Source organism: Eumetopias jubatus, unplaced genomic scaffold, assembly GCF_037043125.1.
Source record: "Eumetopias jubatus isolate StellerSeaLion01/CBP00866 unplaced genomic scaffold, mEumJub1_p1.0 scaffold_4, whole genome shotgun sequence".
NCBI classification, from domain to species: domain Eukaryota; kingdom Metazoa; phylum Chordata; class Mammalia; order Carnivora; family Otariidae; genus Eumetopias; species Eumetopias jubatus.
The window spans coordinates 104,266,839-104,289,040 of record NW_028274810.1 but is presented as its reverse complement, the minus strand read 5'-3'; the positions used below and the strand labels follow the sequence as shown (position 1 = coordinate 104,289,040).

At 55.0% G+C, this 22,202-nt stretch overlaps 1 protein-coding gene across 1 annotated transcript in view; it reads left to right on the top strand.

Moving 5' to 3' along the window:
• Positions 1–3,657: 3,657 nt before the first annotated feature.
• AJAP1 (adherens junctions associated protein 1) overlaps positions 3,658–22,202 on the top strand; it is a 126,594-nt gene continuing 108,049 nt past the window's right edge. The window contains exon 1 of the mRNA XM_028108555.2: positions 3,658–3,725. Coding sequence (XP_027964356.1) covers positions 3,697–3,725 — 29 coding nt within the window. The 5' untranslated portion in view covers positions 3,658–3,696. The remainder of the gene's footprint in view (positions 3,726–22,202) is intronic.

Genomic DNA, 22,202 nt, shown 5'->3' with positions numbered 1-22,202 from the left:
TCCCTTTTGCACTTGCTGAAGCTGGGAGGCCTGTGTGTGAGTGTGTGTGTGTGTGTGTGTGTGTGTGACAGTCCATGTGTTGGGATGACATCCGCCCACCCTCCCAATTCCCAAGAGAGGAGGCAAATGAAAAGGTCAGAAATGTGAGATGGCCTCAAAGTACAGGAAATCAATTACATTAATGGTGAAATAGAAGTCCTGGTTTTATTATTTTACAGCATGTAAAAAACGACAATGTTTTCATCAAGAGAAAAATATAAAAACAAACAGAATACCAGGTGGGTGCTTTCTCCGGAGGGAGCTGTGCTGTAGTTATCAGCACCCAGAGGAAAAAGGGAACTCTAGTGTGCCCTAGTCCTTACTGATGCGCTCCCGTCTGGGTGGGACGGAGGGCAGGCCCCCGCCCCCAGAGATGACAGAGGCCTGTACTCACTTGGTGAACAACTACTGTGTTTTTCAGACTCTGACCTCTCCTGTTACTTCTGCCAGCTTACTCCCTTGCTGCTTCCAGGACACACTCCTTTCTAGCCTAGCCAGGGGCTCATACCTGGGGTCCAGGGACCCCCAGGGTATGTGGGTAGAACCCAAGGCGTCTTTATACATGGGTGGGGAAAAATGATATGTTTCTTCTTGCAAATTCCAACTGAAATCCAGCATTTCCTTCCATCACAAGTGTAGGCAACTGGCCGCAGGGGCACGAAGCCCCTGTGACCTGCTCTCAAACCCGGAACCTGCAGGTACCCCCCCCCATCACGGGACCGACATTTCAGCTGTCTCAAAATACCATTGCCGCATATCTCCACTTCTAAATGGCGCTATGTTTTAGATCCACCCACTCATTACTTGACATAACATTAAAGAACAAACATTGCTATTTCAAAAATTGGTTTTAATAGTTTGATGACGCATTGCAATATAAGTGACTCCCTAATAACTCTTCCTAGTGCCCTTTAGCGTATGCATTTATAAACGTTCTGAGACAAGGTCCCCACTTTGCACACAGTTGCTGAAGGGGTCCCTAGAACCGAGGGGATCAGGAAGTCCCCCCACACCCCAACGCCACCTGGCCAGGGGCCTACTAGAGGGTTGTTCTGGCTCCTGAAAGGGCCTCCCTCCTGCAGCACCCCCACTTTGTCCCGCTAGGTGGCAGCACAGTGCGCACCCCCTTCTCCCGACTATCCTGGGCCCAGCCTGTTGTTCCAGTACCTCCTGGTCCCCCCCCCCGGCCCCCCGTGGTGGGCTCTGTTCCCCCAAACTCCACAGGGAGTAGGCTCCGGGGCGGGGGGGGGGGCATCATCCAGGAAGGGCCAGGCAGGCAAAGTGCTGACTCAGCCTGGTGCTTCTTTGAACCCTAATAGTGACGCTGTGCGTGAGGCCAGCTCATTTACTCCCCACAAAAATGAAACCCATCTTACAGAGAAGGAAACAGGGCCAGAGAAGTTAGATCAGGCACCCAGGCCCCCTCAGGCAGTAAACAGCACAGGATCGTCGGCTCGCGGCAGACCTTGGGTTCTTGCCACCATGGTTCCTCGCCTCCTGTCTTTGCCCTCTTCGCGGGGAGGCAGGTCCCCCGCACCTGCTGTCTGGGTGGAGTAGACCCCTATGGCTCTCAAAGACCCGAAGCACAGGGATGAAGGGCCTGCCTGGGAGTCCAAGTCCCAGCCACGCAGGGCCTGGATCTGCCCCACCACAAACTGCCCCTTCTCAGGGAGGCCTGACCAGCTAAGTGGGGTCTTCGTGCTGACCTCACAAGACTGGGGTGATTCCAGTGCTTGGCTAAGGGAGGCCGCTGCATGGGTCAGATCTGGCGTTAGTTAACTTTCCTTCCAATCCTGGGCCCGATTCCGAGCTTGCCACAGAAGAGCTGCGCCAGGTGATCCCCAAGGCCTGCAATTGTGCAGCGCCCTCGAGGGCACCGAGTGGACAGCCGGGCCTTTGCGGGCTTTTTCCCTGGTGGGCAGAGCGGTTCGCTGTAGGTCACTTCTTTCAGAGAGAGGCCCGCTTGGAGGGCCCTTCCTCCTCCAGCCACTGTCCTGCAAATACAGCCTCACCCGGAAGGCAAGGGGAAGTGTTGGGATGGGAATGGGCCGGGATATACCGGCTGTGGCGGGAGTCTGGAAGGCCGAGGACTCGGAACTCAGCGACTCCTCGGGAGCGGGGGACGGCCGGGCAGCGGCTGCTGCCTGACGCTCAACCCTGGGGGCTGTGGGAGCCTGGACGTTCAGGTCCGGGCTGGGTTGGGGCAGAAGGTGCTAAGCTCTGACCTGGGACGCCGGGGCTTCTTCCGCCAGGGCCCAAGGCGGGGGGCCGGGGAGGCGGGAAAAGAGGGACCCCTAGAAGCGGACCCTCCCGCTTCCCAGACGCTGGCGGCGCCTCTGGTGCAGCTCCGCCTGGAGGAAACTTTCTGCGCAGCCTCTCGCTCCGGGCGCCCCCCACCAGTGCTCCCTCGGGAACGCCCCCTCCCCAAATTAGCGCTTCAGGTCCACCCCGCGCACCCGTAACTGGGTCGGAACCTCGAACTGCTTCGCAGGCCATCCGGTTACCGTGGCAACACCATCCGGCGGCGCCCGGCGGTCCAATCCGAGCCCGCGGCCTCTCTCGAGCCTTTCCCAAGGTGGGGACTGGGACGAGGCCGGGGGTGGGGAAGGGGCGGCCGGGGACCATTCCTGATGTGTCGCCGGGGCCGGGCACAGCCCCGCGCGGTGAGGCAGGGCAGAGAGGGGCAGCCGGCGCCGGGCAGGGGGCTCGGGCTCCAGTTCGAGGGGCGGAGAAGGCGGGTGACGTGAGCCGGGCCGGGCGGGCGGGCGGAGTTGGGACCCGCTCGGGGAGGCGGGGGCGAGCGCGCGGAGAGGCAGACGCGCGGAGGGAGGCGGCCGAGCGGCGCGGGCGGCTCTGCGGCGGGCGCGGTGGGCGCGGGCGGCGGGGCCCCGGGATCCCCGCGCGCCTCCTCGGCGCGGCGCCGCCGCCGCGCGTCCCCACGCCCCGCGCTCCACGGCGCCCTCGCCCCGCGCGCCTCCCGCGCCCGCCTCCTGCCGGCCTCCGGCGCCGCGGCCGTCTGCAGAGCGAGCGCTCAGACGGAGCCCCCGGCCAACTTGAGCGGTGCCGGCCGGCGGCGCACCCCCGGCAGAGCCCCCTGACCTGGCGGCGCGCGGAGGCGACCCGCGTCCTTCCGCGTCGCCGCCGCCCGCACCCCCGGACCGCGCCGCCCCCTCGGCGCGGGGCTCGGACCGGAGGCGAGAGCCGCGCCACGAGACACGCACCGTGCGCGGCGGCGCCGCCCGACCTCCCTCCCCACCGCCCCGGAGGGCGAAGCCGCGTCTCCTCCGACTGTCACCGCACGGCCGCAGCGCCGGAGCGCGCCCCTCCCGGGCCGGCCGTGGGCGCTCCCGCCTCGCTGCCGCCTTCGCTGGCTCGCCCCCGGAGGGGCGACGAGCCCCGCGCCCCGGCCGGAGGATGTGCGCCCCCGCGGGCCGCCCCGCCTGAGCCATGCGCCCCAACGGCGGCGGCGCGCCGGCCGGCATGGAGCCCCGCGCGGCCGCGCTCTGACTCGCTCAGCGCCCCGCGGCCGGCGGGCGGCGGGCGGCGGCGGACCGAGAGCCAGAGACCGGCGCCGCGGGACGGAAGCGAGCGGGCGCGGGCGCCGCGCAGATGGCCGGGGCGAGCAAGGTCTGAGGCTCCGCTCCCCGAAACGTGACCATGTGGATTCAACAGCTTTTAGGACTCAGGTGAGCGACCCGGCCAGCGCGGGTGTGCGTGTGGGTGCGTGGGTGCGTGGGTGCCGGGCTGGGCTGAAGCGGCGCTCTCCTCAACGTTGCAAATAAAGGGACCCCTCCCCGCTCCCCGCTAGCTGCCAGAAGGGGCCCCGGGAGCTCGGAGCTCCGCGGCCCCGCAGGGAGCGGCCGGCTCTCCCGGGCTGCGCGCGTCTGGGTCGGGCCAGCGGCGCCCGCCCCAGCTCCCCGTGCAGCGGGGCTGGCCGGGCAAGCCCGCGGCTCCCGGCACCAGCAGCGCTGTGTCCTGGCCTGCCGCCTCGGCAAGCCTTCTCCCCGGGGCCCGGCGGGCCGTGGACCCGGGGCGGGGGCGGGGGCTGCCGGAGAAAGCGAGAGCTCCCCGGCTCCCGGCTCCCGGCTCCCGGCTCCCGGCTCCCGGCGAGAGCTTAGAAGGCGGAGTTGGAGGAAACCAAAATCAAACAGCCACTCCGCCCTCCCTTCCCCTTCCTCGGGGCCCCAGGGCTGAGCAGGGGCCTCCCGGGCTCTCAGCTGCCGATCCAGCTGTTGTTTGCCGGTGACCTCCGGGCCCGACGGGCGCACACAGCTGGCGGGCAGCTGGGGCGGGAGACGCTGGGGCTCTGGGGGAGCGCGGGCGGGCACCCCCCACCCACCCACTCACTCACGCAAACACCCGCGGGAGCGCCCCGGGGCTTGTCTGAGTCCGGACTCCAGGGCCCCTGGAACCAGGGGGTCGAGCCCGGAACTCGGCGCCAGGGGTACACAGGAAGACCCTTTCCGGCAAACTTTGCTCGCTTGCTGTGGAGCTCGGGCTTTCAACCCGTGCCTGGGGCGGCGTAAAGCTCAGTAGTGCATAGTTGTCTCCTTGGCGGGGCAGGCTGCCTCCAAACCGTCGCCCGCCTGCCAGGGGGCTTCGCGGAACTGGTGCGTTTTTGGGTCCCGGGTTGCAACCGAAAGCAAGGAGGACATAGGCGGAGGCGGAGAAAGCGGTGCGGTTCTCGAGTTTGTCCACTGGGATGCACTGCGCTCCCGTGCTGGGGAGAAAAGGGCCGCTAGGTGCTGGAGCGGCTGCCTGAGCCGCCCCCATCGCCGCCCCATCAAAGCTGGGGGGAGTGAGCCGAAAGGAGACTCAAGTGCGCGTCCTGATTTTGAGAAATCAGAAGAGGACAGAGCGCGCCACGCGTTCTCTAGCTACCTTTGATTTATGAGACAATCCCCCATCCCCGGGGTAAAGACTGTTTAAAATATCTAGTGAAAATTGTCAAATGTTATTATCCTCCTTTTTCTGGAAAGCGGCATTCTTTCTCCTGGTGGCTGGGTCTTATTTGCCAAGTGTGGGCTTTAAAAGGTTAATGGTGAAGCGGATCCTGTTGGGTATTGGCGTGGCCTGAATCGATACAGTGTGCTTGGACTAGATAAGGTTTAAGCTCCCTGTTCTGGGACGCAGACAAAATGGAGCGAGGGCAGCCTTGCCTGGTGACCCCTCCAGGTGCCCTGCCATGGCGCCTGTCAAGGCTCAGCCAGCCCCGGAGGCCCTCTGGAAAGATCAGGAGGTCCCAGCCCTGGTTCTGGGTGCACCTTTGGCTCCCAGATGCTTCCTGAGCTACTGTCTGGCTGCTTGGTTCCTGACTGACTGCTGGCAAGTTACCGGTTTTTCTTTTTTTTATTACTAAGTTGCTAGATTGAAAGATTAGTACATTTTGATAAGGGGAAGAGAAGAGTAAACGCTATGGAAAGAAACCTCTCTGTTGGTTCAAAATTCACTAAAACGGTTCCTCTAAAGCATCCCCAAGTGAGATCTCCTTGGGATTTTGCTGTAGGAAATAGTTCTGTTGGTGATTTTGAAGTCTGACCTTTTGCTTTTTTTTTTTTTTCCTTAAGTGTTAGCACAAGAGATTTTCTGTGAGTGTGCCTCTAAGGACGAGCTGTCACCTATCTAGGAGGCTGACAGGAGAGAGATCTGTCATATCTGTGAGGGCCATCCCCTGGCCAGCACAGGTGTCTTGCTGGGAGGGTCTGTGTTGTTTTCCCATCACGCCAGGCAAGGGTAACTGTAACTAAGCCGGGACTGCTTGCTCCAGACCTGGAAACGCACTTCTTCCTTGAAGAAAGCCTGTCAGCTTTGCTTACAAGCCACTCGGTGGCTCCCCAGGTGAGCCCTGCACATCCTGCTGCCCGACTTCCAACCTGGTTTATCAGACAGACACCGAACCTAGAGCCCGGGTCTGTGGAGGGCAGCTCTGAGCATCACCGGAGTGAGAAGCCCTCCGCTCAGGCTCCTGAGGCAAAATCTGGGCTTGGTTTTTTGCTTCTGCATTTGACTGGAACCGTGCATGGAGCCCTTTTCTTCTCATGAGGCAGAGACAGACTGAGTCTTATTGAGCTGTTTTCATGCCTTTTTGGTGGTAGTTGTATCAAAGCTCCAACCACGGATAAAGGTATCTCTCGAAGGCAGCCCAGTAGCTTGACCAGCTGGTTTGGAGCTCAGACATAAATGAGCCCCGAGCCCAGCTTGGAGGGGTGCTTACTCAGCACGCAGCAGAGAGTGTGGCTGCCTCGTTGTTGTAAGTGGCCTTGGAGGCCGCAGCTTTGTCAGGGGCTGGGAGCGTGCAAGGCATTTGCTAGGCGTGCTCAGGCGTGCCATGGCTGGCCAACGCCACGGCTTCTTCCCAGGCCGTGCTCCTGGGGTTCGCTCTGTCTGTTCTCCCACCCACCAGGGCCCTGGCTGTGTGTGTCTGCTCGGGGGTAGGTGTGTGACAAAGTGCTGGGACTCTCTTTCTTCGCGGGTGCTTCGCAGTCCCCCAAGCTCGGGCCATGCACGTGGTACCATGTTTGGGCCTTACCACATGGACCCAGGGGGTGGGCTGTCACCATCCCTGCCTCTAGAGTCCAGCAGCTGGGGCTGTGTGGAGGCTTTAAGAGGACGGACGGAGTCAGACGCTCTGTCCACAGACATCGCCCTCCTGGTGAAGCCTGGCTCGTGCCCATTTCCGACGGCTGCTACCAAATTGATTGCAGCCCGAATCCATCGAGGGTTAGCGACTGGGATGCTCATCAGGGACAGTGATGCTGGAGTAAATGCCGTTCTGAGAGGCAGCTCAAATCTTTCCACCACTGGGACGCGACCCCCTCCCCTCAGGCCACGCCCACCCAGGGAATCCACTGTCCAAGCGGAGGAGGGGCTGGTGGGCCCCTCCTAGTCGGTCCCTTCCGTTGATTTATTGTGATCACCTGCTTCCTTCTCGTCTGTGCATCCAAGAGGGTGGTAAGTAGGGAGCAGGGCAAGCCAGCTCGCAAGCGGAGACAGCTCCACACCTCCCTGAGATGTCTGTCTCCGGAGGGGGACAGCCTGCTTCCCCACTGCACCCTGCATCCTCTTAGCTGGGGCCGTGGTGGCAGCCCAGCCCAGCCTCGTCATCCCCCAGCCCACTGGCCTGGGCGCCATCAAGATGTCTGGCACAAGTGGGTCCGGCGTGCTTCCTGACGCATTTATCTCCCCGGGCTTCATGTGGGAAAACTCCACTGCCCAGCCATGTGGATAAAAGCTGCCCCTTAGGTCATGATGAAGTGGGTAAACAGCAAACCCCAACCCACCCATGACTGCTGGGCCTTCCAGAGCCCAGGGTCTCCTCTCTGGGGTTACGTAAGAGTCATCTGCTTTCCATACGCGTGGTTGCCAAGTTTTCTTCAAAGGGCTACAAGTCAGTAGAGACCAAATTGATGAAAAGATTAGCTTGGAAAGCCAAATATATCCTTGATCTAGATTTTCATGTTTGAAGTCTGGCTCGAGAGGGTTTCTCCTGCCCGATGCCAGTCAGACATGAGGGGGAGGCAGGAGCCGGGGCTTGCTGGAGCTGGAGCAGACAAGCCGTGGGGCCCACTGACTCTCTTTCTCTAAGACCCCCTTCCAGGAATTCAAAGGAGTCGGTGAGTCATAAGGCCGCCGAGTGGGGAGTGGCACTTACGTAACTCAGATTAACTCTCAGTTAATAGAAAGTCAGAGGCTGCAGCGTGCCCATGTCAGAGCTTCGGGAGCCCTGGTGTGTGTGGGGGGGGGCCTGGCTCCCCGAGTTCCTTATCCACATCAGGGTTGCAGCAGAGTTGGTTGCCTGGGGGAGGCCTGGCTTCTCCAGCCCCCTCCCCTGGGGCAGGGCCCTGTACTCCAGCAATCAATGAGAAACAGTGGGATATTTCTTCAATGCCAGGTCCCCAGTGCCCCTTCCAGAAGAGGGTGCAGGATTCATTCCCTGCTGCTGCTGGGGGTGAGGGCAGCTGCCTCATTGTCTCCCAGCAGCCTCTGAACAGGCCGAGTTAATAATTGGGACGCCTGGCAGGTGCGGAGAAGTGGCTGGGTGAGCTGTACAAGGGCCCCGGGGACAGTGAGAAGCCAGAAACCCAACATTCCTCGGTGGGGGTCTTCACTGTTATGAGGATCTCTGACATGGCTGAAAGAGAGCCCAGAGCAGGGGTGGCAGATTGGGAGTCGCGTGCTGGCAGAGGCCAGGGTCCTGCAGCTGGACCAAGGGGACCTGGTGATGGCGGGGGAGGGGCTGGGGCTCGTATTTGCTTTTCCATCCCCTGCATGCGCTCTACAGAAGGGTGTCACTTTATTTCCTCATCCCCTCCGCTCCCCCCAAGAAAAGGTTGGTGGCAGCCATGCTGGGCCCATCTGTGCGTCAGCCTTCCCAGCCTGCCCTTCACTGTGCTCGTTCTGTCCACTCACTGGGACGCCTGCCATTTGTTGCACTTTCCCTTGTGTGGCCAGCCAGGGAGGGCTGAAATGGCAGGGCCCACTGCCGCTCTGCCCTCTCCCACCGTTTGCAACTGCCCACGTGGGCAGTTGCCTGGGCCGTGTTGCCTGCCCTCCCTGTGCATGACCTCAGGGGCTTCTGGAACGGGGCCGCATCAAGACCTTGTAGCTGGCAGTGGAGACCCAGGGGGTGTGTCCACCAGAAACCGGTGTTTAGGCGTCCTGTTTGACCCCGAAGAGGAGCCCTGGTCTCTGGACTGTGGGCTCATGAGGGCAGGGACTGAGTCTCATTCTTCATCAGCTCTTGAGAAGAGTGTGTGGCACAGTCAATGCTCAGGAGATACGTGTGTGCACGAGTAGATGTGTCTGCCTGGCCAGTGCCCTGGCTTCATCAAGTCTTGCCCTGTGGTTACTCGTCCTTAACTCCACACTGAGGCTTAGGAAAGGAATTCCCCACTGGGGCCCACCCTATGTTTAGGCCCTGTCCTGCTCCAAATAGATATACCACTTCTTCCACCTGACTGCTGGTGCTCACGGTTCCACCATTAGAGATTCTTTCCTTTGCTGTGAGATTTAGTCCCAACTGGAATGCAGACGTGTTTAGGAAAAACAATCCTGTTGAGCTCTTTCAGTCATTCTCAGTTCAATAGGAGTGAAAGTATCTGAGTTTTAAGTGTCTCGGAGGAAGAATGGGTATGGATGGGAAGAGAACGTGAAGCCAGGGGCACAGGTGTGGTCATGGGATTGAGGGGAAAAGGTACCATCAAGGGAGGACAAGGAGATGTGGGGTGAGGGTGGCTTGGGGCCAAATGCAAACTTTTGGCCTTACCGTTGGACTGAGTTCTCCCTTCCCTTTGGCTTTCCCGGTGACTGGGACAGTTCATGCACCTACCCGGGACTCGGAAAAGGTTAACTCGAGACAGAGCCAGTTCATTTGCAAGAGAAAGTTCTGGTCAATATGCGAGTGCTGAGGACAGGCAGTGAGACGTCCACACCTCTGACACCTTTGCTCCTGTCCCAGATGTGAGCCACAGAATTTGCATGGTAGTCAGATAAAACATGTCTGCTTTTTATACACATTGAGGTGTAACTGACATACAACATTGTATTAGTTTCAGGCATATAGCGTAACGATTTGCGAGAGGATCGCCTCGGTAGCATGTATTTAGCATCCATCCCTTCACGCAGTTACAGAATTTGTGTGTGTGTGTGATAAGAACTTTTAATATCTGCTCTCTTAGCAGCTTTCAAGTATGCAAAATAGGCAGCAGGCTGGGGGTTGCTGGCATGGGAGGGTGGGGGTTTGGCAAAAGGGGTGAAGGAGGTCAAAAGGTAGACTTGCAGTTATAAAACAAGTAAGTCATGGGGTTATCAGGTACAGCGTGGCGATTCTAGTTAATCACACATGTCCACTTTAAATGTCTACGTCACGTAGAGAGGATGCTCTGATCTCTGATTTCATTCATTTCATCCACACCTTTAACTCACTGCTCAATTCTTGCATGCCTGGGGATGGCTGACCCTGAGCAGATGCCATGCAGACCCAGAAATGAGTGGGTTTCTGCCCTTGAAGACCCTGCCCTCCAGTAATGGAGGGGGGTTATGTGTGGGGATAAAAATACTGTTATCAAGAGTGGAGACCAGCAGTGTCCAATCGAAGTATAACATGGGCCACATTTGGGGTGCTCAGTAGCCTCATGGGGCTGCTGATTGTCATATTGGACACTTTCCTGGGGAAGCACAGAAGTGAGAAAAGTAAATGTTTCAGAGTCTGCCACCCCTCCTCCCAACCAATGTCAAGCTTGGCACCGTTGCTGGTTAGTATGAGCTCCGAGAAGGACCAGGCTGGCCAGCGCTCCTCCTCAGTCAACAGTGGACATGTGACATTTGCCGAGTGCCAGACCTGTGCCTGGTCATGCCGGTTCCAGAGGTGGAACATCGAGCCAGGATGGGGGCAGCAGCTGCCTCCTTCAGGGGCCAGTTGTCTCAAGGCAGGAGATGGCTGGCCTGCAAGCAGGTTGTTCACACCTTCCAGAGCGGTTCCCACGCTGGGTTGTAATGAAGCACCTTGGGGGACTTGAGGGGGGAGGGACAGAACCTGTTCACTTAGAGCAGAGGTGTCCGAGGCCGGGGGGACAGTCAGTGGAGGGGGAAGACCGGCACATGGAAGAACAAGACAGAAGCCAGGTCACCTTCCAGAAGGGGAGAGCTGACCTCCTAGAGGGACGGTTCCGGGGTCCTGCCCCAGTGTGCCCCGGAGCCAGCACCCTGGGACAGACCTCTGTCTGGGGCTCCTCTGGCAGCAGACATGCACCACATCTGACCTGAGGGCAGGGCCTTCTTCCTCTCCCCTGCACTCAGCACTTATCAGCAACGCGACGCTGAGTGTCTGTGCTACCCTGGGCCTCGTGGGAGGAGGAGAGATGGTAATTGCTAAGGTCTGATTCCAATGGAAACATTTAGGAATATTGTTCCAGGCATAGGTGTGTGTGCCTGTGTGTACGAGTGTGTACGTGTGTGTGGTGGACACTTTGGGGACCAGTGGTATCCAAGCACCTATATTAGGAGCTCCAGCTCCAGGTGAAGAGACCAGTTTTTAAAACAAAACTCCTCCTGCAGAAGGAGTGTTCACACAATTGAGAGTCTAACTAAGAAAGGATGGAGCACACCACATCTGAACTTGGCTGCTGACAAACAAACAAAAAACAAAAAAAAACTTAACAAAATATCAGCACACAAAATTCAACAATATATACAAGGAAGCATATACCATGGCCAAGTGGGGTTTACTCCATGGATGCAGGGATGGTTCAACATTTGAAAATCAATCACGGCAATCTATCAAATGAAAGACTAAAGAAGAAATATCATAGGATCCTCTGCATTTGATAAATTCAACACCTATCCACGAGAAGGACTGCCAGGAAAGCAGGGACAGAGGGGCATTTCCTCAGCTTCACAGAGAATAGGACGAAAGCCTATGACTACGTTCACGCTGAAGCTGCTGAGAACTAGAAACTTCTCCCCCCGAGATCAGGAACAAGCCAAGGATGACACAGGAAGAAAAAAACGATAAAAGACATCCAGAAAGGAAGAAATAGAACTCTCCCTGTTTGCAGATGATGTGATTGTCTACCTGGAAAATCTCATGTGATCTATTAAAAAACAAAAACAAAAACAAAAAACCTTCTAGAACTAATGAGTGAGTTCAGGGAGGTTGGAGGATACAAGATAAATGTATAAAAATGAATTCTATCTCCATCTGTTAGTAATGAACACATGGACACTGAAATTTAAAAAATGCAGTGCCATTTACGATCTGAATGAAAGTGAAATATTTCAGTGTAAACCTAACAAATTGTGTTATGCTGATGACTCGCATGCTTGGAGGTACGTGGTGCTGGTGGAGGAGATGAAAGAAGGTCTACATGATGGAAAGCCATACCATATTCGTGGATGGGAAGACTCAAGGAAGGAGATCACTTCTCAAACTGATACACAAGTTTAACACAATTCTAGTCAACATCCCAGCAAAATATTTGCATGCATAGGTGAGGTTATTCTAAAATGCCTATGTGAAGGTAAAGGGACTAGAAATACTAAAACAGTTTTGATAAAATAATAGAAGAATAATAAAACGAGAGGAATCAGTCTGATGATCAAACATTATGTAGCTGTCATATTGAGACTGTGTCACATTGATGGAAGGGTAGACAGATCAACAAAACAGAGCAGAGAATCCGTATACAGACTCCCACAAATATGCCCAGCTGATTTTGGATAAAGGTGCTAATCCAGTGGAGGAAGGATAGCCTTTTCAACAAATTGTACTGGAACAATAAGACATTCATAGCCAAGAGCAAACAAACAAGAACCTCAATGTTAAAGCTCATACCTAATACAAAATTAGCTCGAAATTGGTCACGTAATTAAATGTAAAATGTAAAACTAGAAAGATTTTAGAAAAGAAAAAAAAAAAAAAACTAAGTAGAAGGTATTCAAGTTGTGCGGCCAGGCAGGGAGCTCTTTGACTTGCCACCAAAGGTACGATCCATAAAAGGAAGAAACTGATAAATTGGACCTCATCAAGAATTTATAATTTTTTTCTGTGAAAGACTCATCCAAGAGGGTAAAAAGACACTACAGAGTGGGAGAGAATATTTGCAAACCACATACCTGATGAAGGCTAGTATCCAAAAAACAAACACCTCTCAAAACACAACCCAACTAGAGGTAGGTGAAAACCATGAAGGACATTTCACCAAAGAGGGTAGTCAGGTAGTCAGAAAACACATGGAAGGATGTTCAGCATCATTACTCATTAGAGAAATGCAGATTAAAACCACAACCATCACCACTCATCTATGAGAGCGGCAACAAAAATAAACAATGCTGACAACACTAAGTGCTGGCAAGGACGTGGAGAACTGGGTCCCTCACACGCTGCTGTTGGGAAGGTAAAATGGGACCATGTAGTGGAGCTTCACGCTCCTGGGCATTTCTGCCAGAGAAATGCAGACATGTTCACCCAACATGTGCACACATGTGCACACATGTTTTATAGCAGCTTTATTTGTCATAGTCTCAAGTCGGAAAGAGCCCAGGTGCCCTTCAGTGGGTGAATGGCATAGCAAACCCTGGTACCTTCACACCATGGAATGAATGGTGCCCAGCAATAGCAATGAAAGGACCATTGCGACACCCAACAACCTGTACGAGTATCCGGAGAACAATGCTAAGCAAAAAAGACAGTCTGGAAGTGTGCTTATGACCGCTCCATAGCATGCTTCAAATGGTAAAATTACAGAAACGAACAGGCTGGTGAGCGATAGCGTGGGGAGCGCAAGCGGAGATGGTGCGGGGATGTCATGGCAGCACAAGGGCTCTTGGCGATGCTGGGGATGCTTTCTACCTTGATCGCATCGATGCCAGTATCCTGCTTATATCATTGTACCCTAATTTTGTAAGATGTTACTGCTGGGGAACCAGGTGCAGGATCTTTCTGTGTTACATATTACAGGGCTTGTGAATCTACAATTAACAAAATAAAAATTTAATTAAAAAATGGATATTCTCTAGTTATCTGCCAAAGATTAGCATCTGATGGTTTGGGGTGTGTGTGTAGTTCTTAGGCACCGTGTATTGGGATTTAATGACAGTCGGGCACCGCGGAAGTGGGGAAAGGGGTAAAAACATGACTTTATGGAATTTGCTGTGCTGTGGTTCTGCCACATTTTTTAGAATGCATATGAACGTACGGTGTTGCTAATGTTACCAGATCCATCATCAGTGACAGTAATAAATGACCTGGTGCATAATTATTGGATAAGAAGAGCTGTCCAGATCCTTATATAAATCAGGTCAGCTCTGAAAATAGAGCAGCCTTTTTGGGGACAGTCCCACTTTCCTACCCTGGCACATAGGGTGGCTTCAAGACCGTGCTTGAGGATTTTAAGTCAAATGCAGAAACAGTTGGCTTCTTGTTTCTAGATCAGTAAGACATGAGCCTCAAGTTCGTGAAGGCAGGGCATTGGCTTGTGGCTTTGCTGTTTTCATTTCCTTTTGGTCTTTATGATAAAAAGAACTGCATGTGTGTGTGTGTGTGTGTGTGTGTGTGTGTGTGTGTGTGTGTGCGCGCGCGTGCATGAACATGCACGCTCTATAAATGCTTGTTGAATGGAGTTGGTTACTGCAGTGGGAAGCTCTACGTGGATTTGGCTGTGAGCTTCTAGACCCGCTAATTCTGTCTTCCCGTCCTTTCAGGTCCGGCTGGGAGGTGCTGGGCCACGGTAGTTCCTGACCCTCTTGTAACCCAGGCTTTGTGCTAGGTGACCCAGCCAGTGTGCATCCTCTCAGTCCATCCTCATGATCCTCATAATGACCCTGTGGAGTGGCTATTATTGCTCTGATTTTGCAAAGGAGGAAACTGGAGCTCAGAGAGGTTAAGTGATCTGCCCAATGTCACACAGCTAGTCGTGGGAGAGCTGAGATGTGGACCCAGGTTTCATGGACTCCCGGGTCCATTCGTGCTCTTCCCACTGCTCTTTATGGCTCCCATGTTTTATATAAAATCTCCTTCTCACTCCTTTGGTTAAGTTACACATTGCCCTTTTGGGAAAAACAAACAAACAAACAAACAAACAACAACAAACAACAAAACTAGAAGGACCCGTCTGCTGTGACGTCAGACCAGCACTTTGAGGATCTAGTCCTTGAGTCCAGCTGATGCTGGAATCACAGGTCCTTCTGGCAAACCAGAGTTTTAGGTGGAAGCTCTATAGTCTCAAGCAGAGATTATTTTGTAGCAAAGAATTGATGAAATGTCATGAAGGGATGAAAACATGTCTGTGACACAGATACTGTTATTCAGTCTACTTAATAATTAAAAATAAATGTGTCACCAAATCCACGGAGGCTCCTCTTGGGAGCGCTTGTGGGATTACACCGTGGAAGTTAATGAATGAGCACATTGACGAGGCTGGGTTCACGTGACCCAAGTCTGGGTGGAAGGCTTGTCGACCGTGGGCACGCCCGTGTGTGTGTGTGTGTGCGTGTGCTTACTTACGGGAGGATAATTTATAGTCCATGACATTCACCCATTTTAAGTGTAGGATCCAGTGATTTTCAGTAAACGTGCTGTGTGTGCAAACATTTTCATCGCCCCCACTAAGATCCCTGATGCTGTTTACAGTTGACCCCTATTTCTACCCTCAGACTCACGCAACCACTGATGTACCCTCGTCTCCATGGTTTTGCCATTCTGGGCACTCCCTGGAGGCGGGACCATATACTGTGCCATCGGTTTGGGTGGCTTTCTTCAGTTGGCCTCACGTCCTTGAGGCCTCTCTAGGTCTCTGCGTTATTTCTGGGGGGCACTGCATTTTTGGACGTACCACAGTCGGTCTGTGGTTCACTGGTTGGTGGACACTTGGCTTTCTTTCAACTTCGCCGTTCCTACAGGTAGTGCAGCTGCTTCCCCATGGCCTCTGTAGCCACAGACGGTCAGAGAAGCCCCTTGTGTTATGAAGCTCGTGGGGATGCATGGGGCAGGCGTCCATGATTCCACCTCTGGTTTTGGATTGGCTCCTTCTCTTCGCTTTAAAGGAAAAGCTGACGACACACAAGCCGTTGTTTATTGGTTCATTTTTCATTTGATAAACACTGACTGAGTGTCAGCGATGTCTCGCCATGGTGCTGCGTCGTGGTGAGATACAGAGGAGTACAAAGCTTTCCGTTCTGCCCTGGTGCAAAGATACTGCGACAGGGGACAGTGGACTCATTAGAAGGGCTCCGGCTGACCTGGGCATGGTCCCCAGGCAGGAGGAGGGCAGCGCATGGCTGGGGACTGGAGCAGAGGGGGCTGGCAGGTGGTCCTGCAGACACTCCCCCGGCCCCCGAGCCTTCTCCTGCTGCTGGGTGGCGTGGCCCGTGGAGCCTCAGGGGGGCCGCTGTGCGTATCTCTGACCGGGGGCTTCCTTCCAGGGGACAATGGGACAGTGGTGCCAGGTTAGGGAACTCCACACTCACAGAGCGCCTTATAGCCAAGGGCTTTAGAATGTCTTTTTAGACGAAAGAGACAGCGCCGAGTCCATGAGCACAAGGCAGTGCTCACAGGCAGCTTCCCCGGGGGAGGGGGTAAACCGAATGGAAGATACCGTGTGCAGGTTCCAAGGTGGGGTTAGTTCCGGGGGGAGCCCAGAGCTTTGAAGAAACTGATTTGCTAAAAGGAAAAAAATGAAGCAATTTATTTACCATTATGTGGGGAGACAACACATTTGCCAGTCATCCCCGAGCCTGTGTTTCGGGCTGGGGGCAGGAGGAGGGTGGGCTCCTGGGAGCCCTCCTGGGCTGGTCCTGAGCGCATGGACAAGAATCATGGCCCAGCCGGCCCTACAGGGTCTTTGCTCCCAGGTGCCAACTTAGCAGCTGGGGTCGAGAGCAGGGGCTTCCCAGACCTGGGGCTGGTGAGCAGACCTCCCCTCCGGGGACCAGTGCTGATGGGGCGTTGCTTCCTCAAGCTCCGTTGGAGGAGGGTTCTGAGTTCTCCCGAGACTTAGAGAGACAAAGTGTCCTAGACCATTTGTCCTATCTGCGCTGGGCATGAGATGGCCGTGTCAGAGAACTCGCCTCCTTCCCCAGGGGGACGGATGACAGGACTTGAGAGTGGTCATGGGCTGAACACCTTCACCGAGGCACGTGGACATTAGTGAGCACTTGTGGTCACAGCATTCCCCAGCACGGCCCTAACACGGATGTGTCTTAACTCATCCCTACGACACTGCTGTGATGTAGGCATTTAATGATGTCCTCATCCCCGAGGAGGCTCAGAGAGGTTGAGTGATTTGTCGGAGTCACACAGCAAGGAAATGGCAGAGCTGGGACTCACACCCAAGCAGTGGGGCTCCGGTGTCTGTGCATTACACCCTGCTCTTCCTGGGCTAGAAGACCATGCATGGGTGTTGGGTGTATGTAAGGAGCGGGATGTCCACCAGGCCCAGGCAGGCAGCAAGGCGGGGGATAGGAGCCCAGCATGGGGGGCCAGGGTCCTACCGACCTGGCTCAGTGTGGAACACACATGGGTCCCAGAATACAGAGCTGAAAATGACATGTCCTGACCTTCAGGTGTCCTGCTAGGAAAGATGATGGTTGTGGAGTGCCCAGGCACCAACAGAGGTCCGTCCATGGGGTTGGGGGGCCAGGGCCCCAAAGTCGGGCCTGCCTGGCGACCGGCTGGGTAGCCACAGAGGAAGGAGTGCAGCCCATCGGGTCTGCCCCACAGTTGGCCCTGGGAGATAAGGGGCAGTTTTGGGGAGGGAGCAGCTCAGGTCCACGCCTGCTTCTCTATTCCTAGAAAACCTCTGGTGACACCCACTTAGCTCGCTGTGCTTGTGCTCGGGCATCTAAATCACGTAGCTCACCTTTCACGAGAGCCCTGTCCCTGCCCTCCTGGACCTGTGATCAGAAATAAACCTTCCGCTCTGGATTCCATCTCCCAAATTGTTGCAAAAAGCCGTATTAGGCAAAGGTGAAGCAATTGCCCAGGGACAGCTGATAGGCTTCATTGACGCACAGCTACTATTTTTTAAAACGGACTTTTCTAAGACAGTCGGTTGCCAGGCAGGGGCATTCTGTCTCGCATATTGCAGTGAACCTCCCGAAACCCCAAGGCCAGTCTTGTGACAAAGGCCTCAGCCTCCAGACCCGCTGAAAACCATGTTCCGGCACTTGGCAAGGAGCACATAATAATGAGGAGGAAAAGAGCCCACCTAGGAGTCTGCTTTCCCTCACTGCCCCCCATCCCCTCTGTTTTGCACAGAAAAAAATGCAGGACTGTACCCAGATGCTGAAAAAAGCTGTACTTCCTGCCGAGGGACATGGTGGCTTTCAGAATGCAAGGATTCTTTAGGGAGCCAATTATGCAAGACAAGAGTAAGCATGTTTATTTTTATGACACCGCATTTCAAAATCCCAGAAAATGTTGATGGAATGGCCCCATTAAGCACCCGGGTCCCCCCCGATGCTGTGGCATTACACCCTGCAGGTTTGCAGGGGGGCATTTGCAAGCTCGCGGTTAAAGCTCCACGCTGGGCTAATTTACTGCCCGTTACTACCCCAGAGGTCTCTTTTAGCTCCCACAGACCCAGGTTCCTTCTTCCCTCAGCATTTTCCAGGCTAATTTGATTCTCTTCACAGAAGCCTGATGCTCAGAAACCCAGAGCCCCAGGCTTACTCCGATGGCATCTGCCCCTCAGGTTCTCCTGTCCAGGGCAGCAGGGGAGGTCAGGGCTATGGCCAGAGGGTCCTCAGGATTGCAGCAGAGGCTGGCTCTGGGCCTGGTAGGGCTGAGGGAAGAGTCCCTTCTGATACCTCTGCTCAGCAGACAAAGATGGCGCACCCACTGCATGCAGGTGCTGTGCTGGGCCCATGCGGAGACAGGAGAACCCTATCCTGGCCCTGCAGGAACTTTTTTTTTCTTTAAATTTTTTTATTGTTATGTTAATCATCATACATTACATCACTAGTTTTGGATGTAGTGTTCCATGATTCATTGTTTGTGCATAACACCCAGTGCTCCACGCAGAACGTGCCCTCTTTAATACCCGTCACCAGGCTAACCCATCCCCCTACCCCCCTCCCCTCTAGAACCCTCAGTTTGTTTCTCAGAGTCCATCGTCTCTCATGGTTCGTCTCCCCCTCCGACTTACTCCCCTTCATTCTTCCCCTCCTGCTATCTTCTTCTTCTTTTTCTTTTTTCTTAACATATATTGCATTATTTGTTTCAGAAGTACAGATCCGTGATTCATCAGTCTTACACAATTCACAGCGCTCACCGTAGCACATACCCTCCCCAATGTCTGTCACCCAGCCACCCCATCCCTCCCGCCCCCCACCACTCCAGCAACCCTCAGTTTGTTTCCTGAGATTAAGAATTCCTCATATCAGTGAGGTCATGTGATACATGTCTTTCTCTGATTGACTTATTTCACTCAGCCTAACACCCTCCAGTTCCATCCACGTCGTTGCAAATGGCAAGATCTCATTCCTTTTGATGGCCCTGCAGGAACTTTTAAGGGGAGTGGGGGCAGAGGTGCAAATGAAATTTCAGGAGCCAAGAGGAAGAAGCATGTAGCTCTACCTGAAGCAAGTGGGAGGGCTTCCTGGAGGAGGTGACACTCGACCCCCATTAGGAAGGACGAGTGGAAGGAGGCTAGGTGGGCCCAAGAAGGAAGATGCATCCAGGCAGAGGCAGCAGGGTGGCTTCTGTTTATCAAGTGCTTCTAGTGCTTGTGCTTCACAGGGGCGTGGAGGCACCCAGCAGCTAAGTGACTTGCTGAAGACTTCCCGCCTCCTGGCTCGGGGGAGCCCAGGTGTGAGGTGTGGGCACAGCAGGTGCATTTGGATCAGTCTGCAGGTTTTGCACAGCTGAGGAGGGAGGCGCACGTGGAGTGTCAGAGGGAGGAGCCTGGACAGGCCAGGAGGGCTAGAGTGTGGGGACCTTAAATGCTCAGCCCAGGACTCGGGCTTCCGTCCGCAGGCTGGGAGCCTCAGGAGGTCCTGGGGGGTTGCCGCTCCAATGCTCCGGTGTGTTCGGGGGGCAAGGGGAAAGACAGACCCTGGGGAGTGAGGTGAGGAGGAGAGTGACCACTGAGAGGCGGGAGAGTGAGCCGCCTGCCGGAGCGCCCCCATCAGCAGAACCTGCTGCCCTAGCTGGTCAGTGGGGTCCTGGGCCAGCCGTGTGAAGGCCCCAGGAGACCCCAGGTGGTGAGGGGCTCAGGCCAGGAGGACAGCCTGGCCACATCCCTGTCGGAGATGTGGCTGCCCGGCAATCTTCCAGCCGGTTCTCACTCCAGATTACTCTTCGGAGAAGTGCTGACTTGAGACCCCACGGGGACAGTGCACAACCCCTCCACCCACCTCTCCTCTCTTTCGGTCCCCTTTTCTGTGTTTTTTTTGCCACCCTTAGAGACCCCTCCCAGCCCTCTGCTGGGAGAAACCCAGCCCCCACTCAGGCTATGCTCAGCTCATCCTGCCCACCCTTGAAAGGCACGTTTACGTTTCGAGAAAGGACCCCAAGATGCAAGGGGATCAAGCAACGCCATCAAGTCAGTGTGGAAGTTTCGAGTAGTAGAAGTTTCAACTTTGGGGGGGGCTTTGTTTCCTGTCCAAATAATATGATCAGGGCGGCAGCTTCCTCTGTCACCTGTGGGTCCAAATGTGTACGGTCGTGAAGCTAAAGTAGCTTAGGAAGAGAGCTGTGTGTGCACGTGTGTGTGCACGTGTGTGCACGTGTGCGTGTACGTGTGTGTGTGTGTATGGAGTCTGTGGGAGGGTATGTACATGCAGGTGTGTGTGTGTGTCAGTGACTGGGTCTCTGTGTTGTAGGGTGTGTGTGTGCGTCTCTGTAAATGGAAGTGTGTATGTGTCAGTTTCTGTGTCTGGATGTCTGGGTGTTGCTGTTGTATGGGGGTGTGTGTATGTGGAGTGTGTGCAGGTGTGTGTGTCCGTGTCTGTTGTGAAGTGGACCGGGGCATCAGTGGACTTGAAAATCACCAATTAATAAATCTATACCCTGTTCACCCATCAGCTGCCAAGTAGTTCAGACCCTCAATTAACAAAATCTCTTGAAAGCCCTCCCACGTCAGGAAATGTCATTAGCCTTATTTCACAGGTGGGTAAACTGAGGCATTGCAGGGTTCAGCAGTGTTTCTAAGGCCATGAATGGTCAGCAGAGGGGCACCCAAGGACTTCCAGAGGAGTCTGACCAGACCCCCAGGTGGCCTTCTGTCCTGCCACAGTCCTGGGCGGGGATGCCTGGGGAGCACGGGCATATCCTTCCCGTGTTCTGCATGTGGTGTGTGTCCTGGCACCAGGCGCCTCTGCCTGGGAGATGGCCTGTGTCCAGGGCTGATGTCTCTGGAACACAGCCTTCACTGGTGGGTCTTCTGGCTGGGCTCTGCCTGCACTTTATTATCCCTCACTTATTTTTCAGGGACAATAATCTCCCCCAGTCTCTCTCATCCCATCAATCTGAGACTCTGCCTTGTGTAGGAATTCCAGAGTCCTACTGAGTCCCAGCAGGTAGAGTTCATGTCAGTGGCCATGGGGCATATTTAGGTTTCACGGGGACTCAGATTGATGGGAGGGGAGCCAATAGGAGGGACTCAGACTCAGCCAGCAGGAGGGACTCAGACTCAGCCAGCAGGAGGAGCTCAGACTCTGTCAGTAGGAGGGACCCAGATTTAGCCAACAGGAGGGACGCAGACTCAGCCAAGAGGAGGGACTCAGATCAGCCAGCAGGTGGGACCCAGACTCAGCCAGCAGGAGGGACTCAGACTCAGCCAGCAAGTGGGACCCAGACTCAGCCAGCGGGTGAGACCCAAACTCAGCCAACAGGAGGGACTCAGACTCAGCCAGCAGGAGGGACCCAGATTTAGCCAACAGGAGGGATGCAGACTCAGCCAAGAAGAGGGACTCAGATCAGCCAGCAGGTGGGACCCAGACTCAGCCAGCAGGAGGGACTCAGACTCAGCCAGCAAGTGGGACCAAGACTCAGCCAGTGGGTGGGATTCAGACTCAGCCAGCAGGTGGGACCCAGACTCAGCCAGCAGGAGGGACTCAGACTCAGCCAGCAAGTGGGACCCAGACTCAGCCAGCGGGTGAGACTCAGACTCAGCCAACAGGAGGGACTCAGACTCAGCCAGCAGGTGAGACTCAGACTCAGCCAACAGGAGGGACCTAGACTCAGCCAACAAAGAGGGACCCAGACTCAACCAATTATTTTTTTTTTTTCATTGAGGTGTAATTCATATAGCATAAAATTAACCGTCTTAAAGTGTACCCGTCAGTGACACTTCATACAAACACAATACTGTGGTGTAGCCATCAGCACTCGCTGGTTCCAGAATATATTCATCTTCCTACAGGAAGCCTGGTATCCGTTAGGTGTCATTCCCCACTGCACAGTTGGCTTTCTGTGTCTGGATTTGCCTATTCTGGATAATCCTATGAACGGAAACGTGCAGCATGTGACCTTCTGTGCCTGGCTTCCGTCCGTCCGCACGCTGCTTAGAGCTTCACCCACACCACGATGTATGTTCCCTTCCTTTGAATGGCCGAGTGCTATTCCCTCGCTTGCGTGGATGGCACTTTGTTTTCGACGTGTGCACGGATGGACATTTGGGTGCTTTCTGCCTTCTGGCTTGCTGGGCGCGGTGCTGCTGTGAACG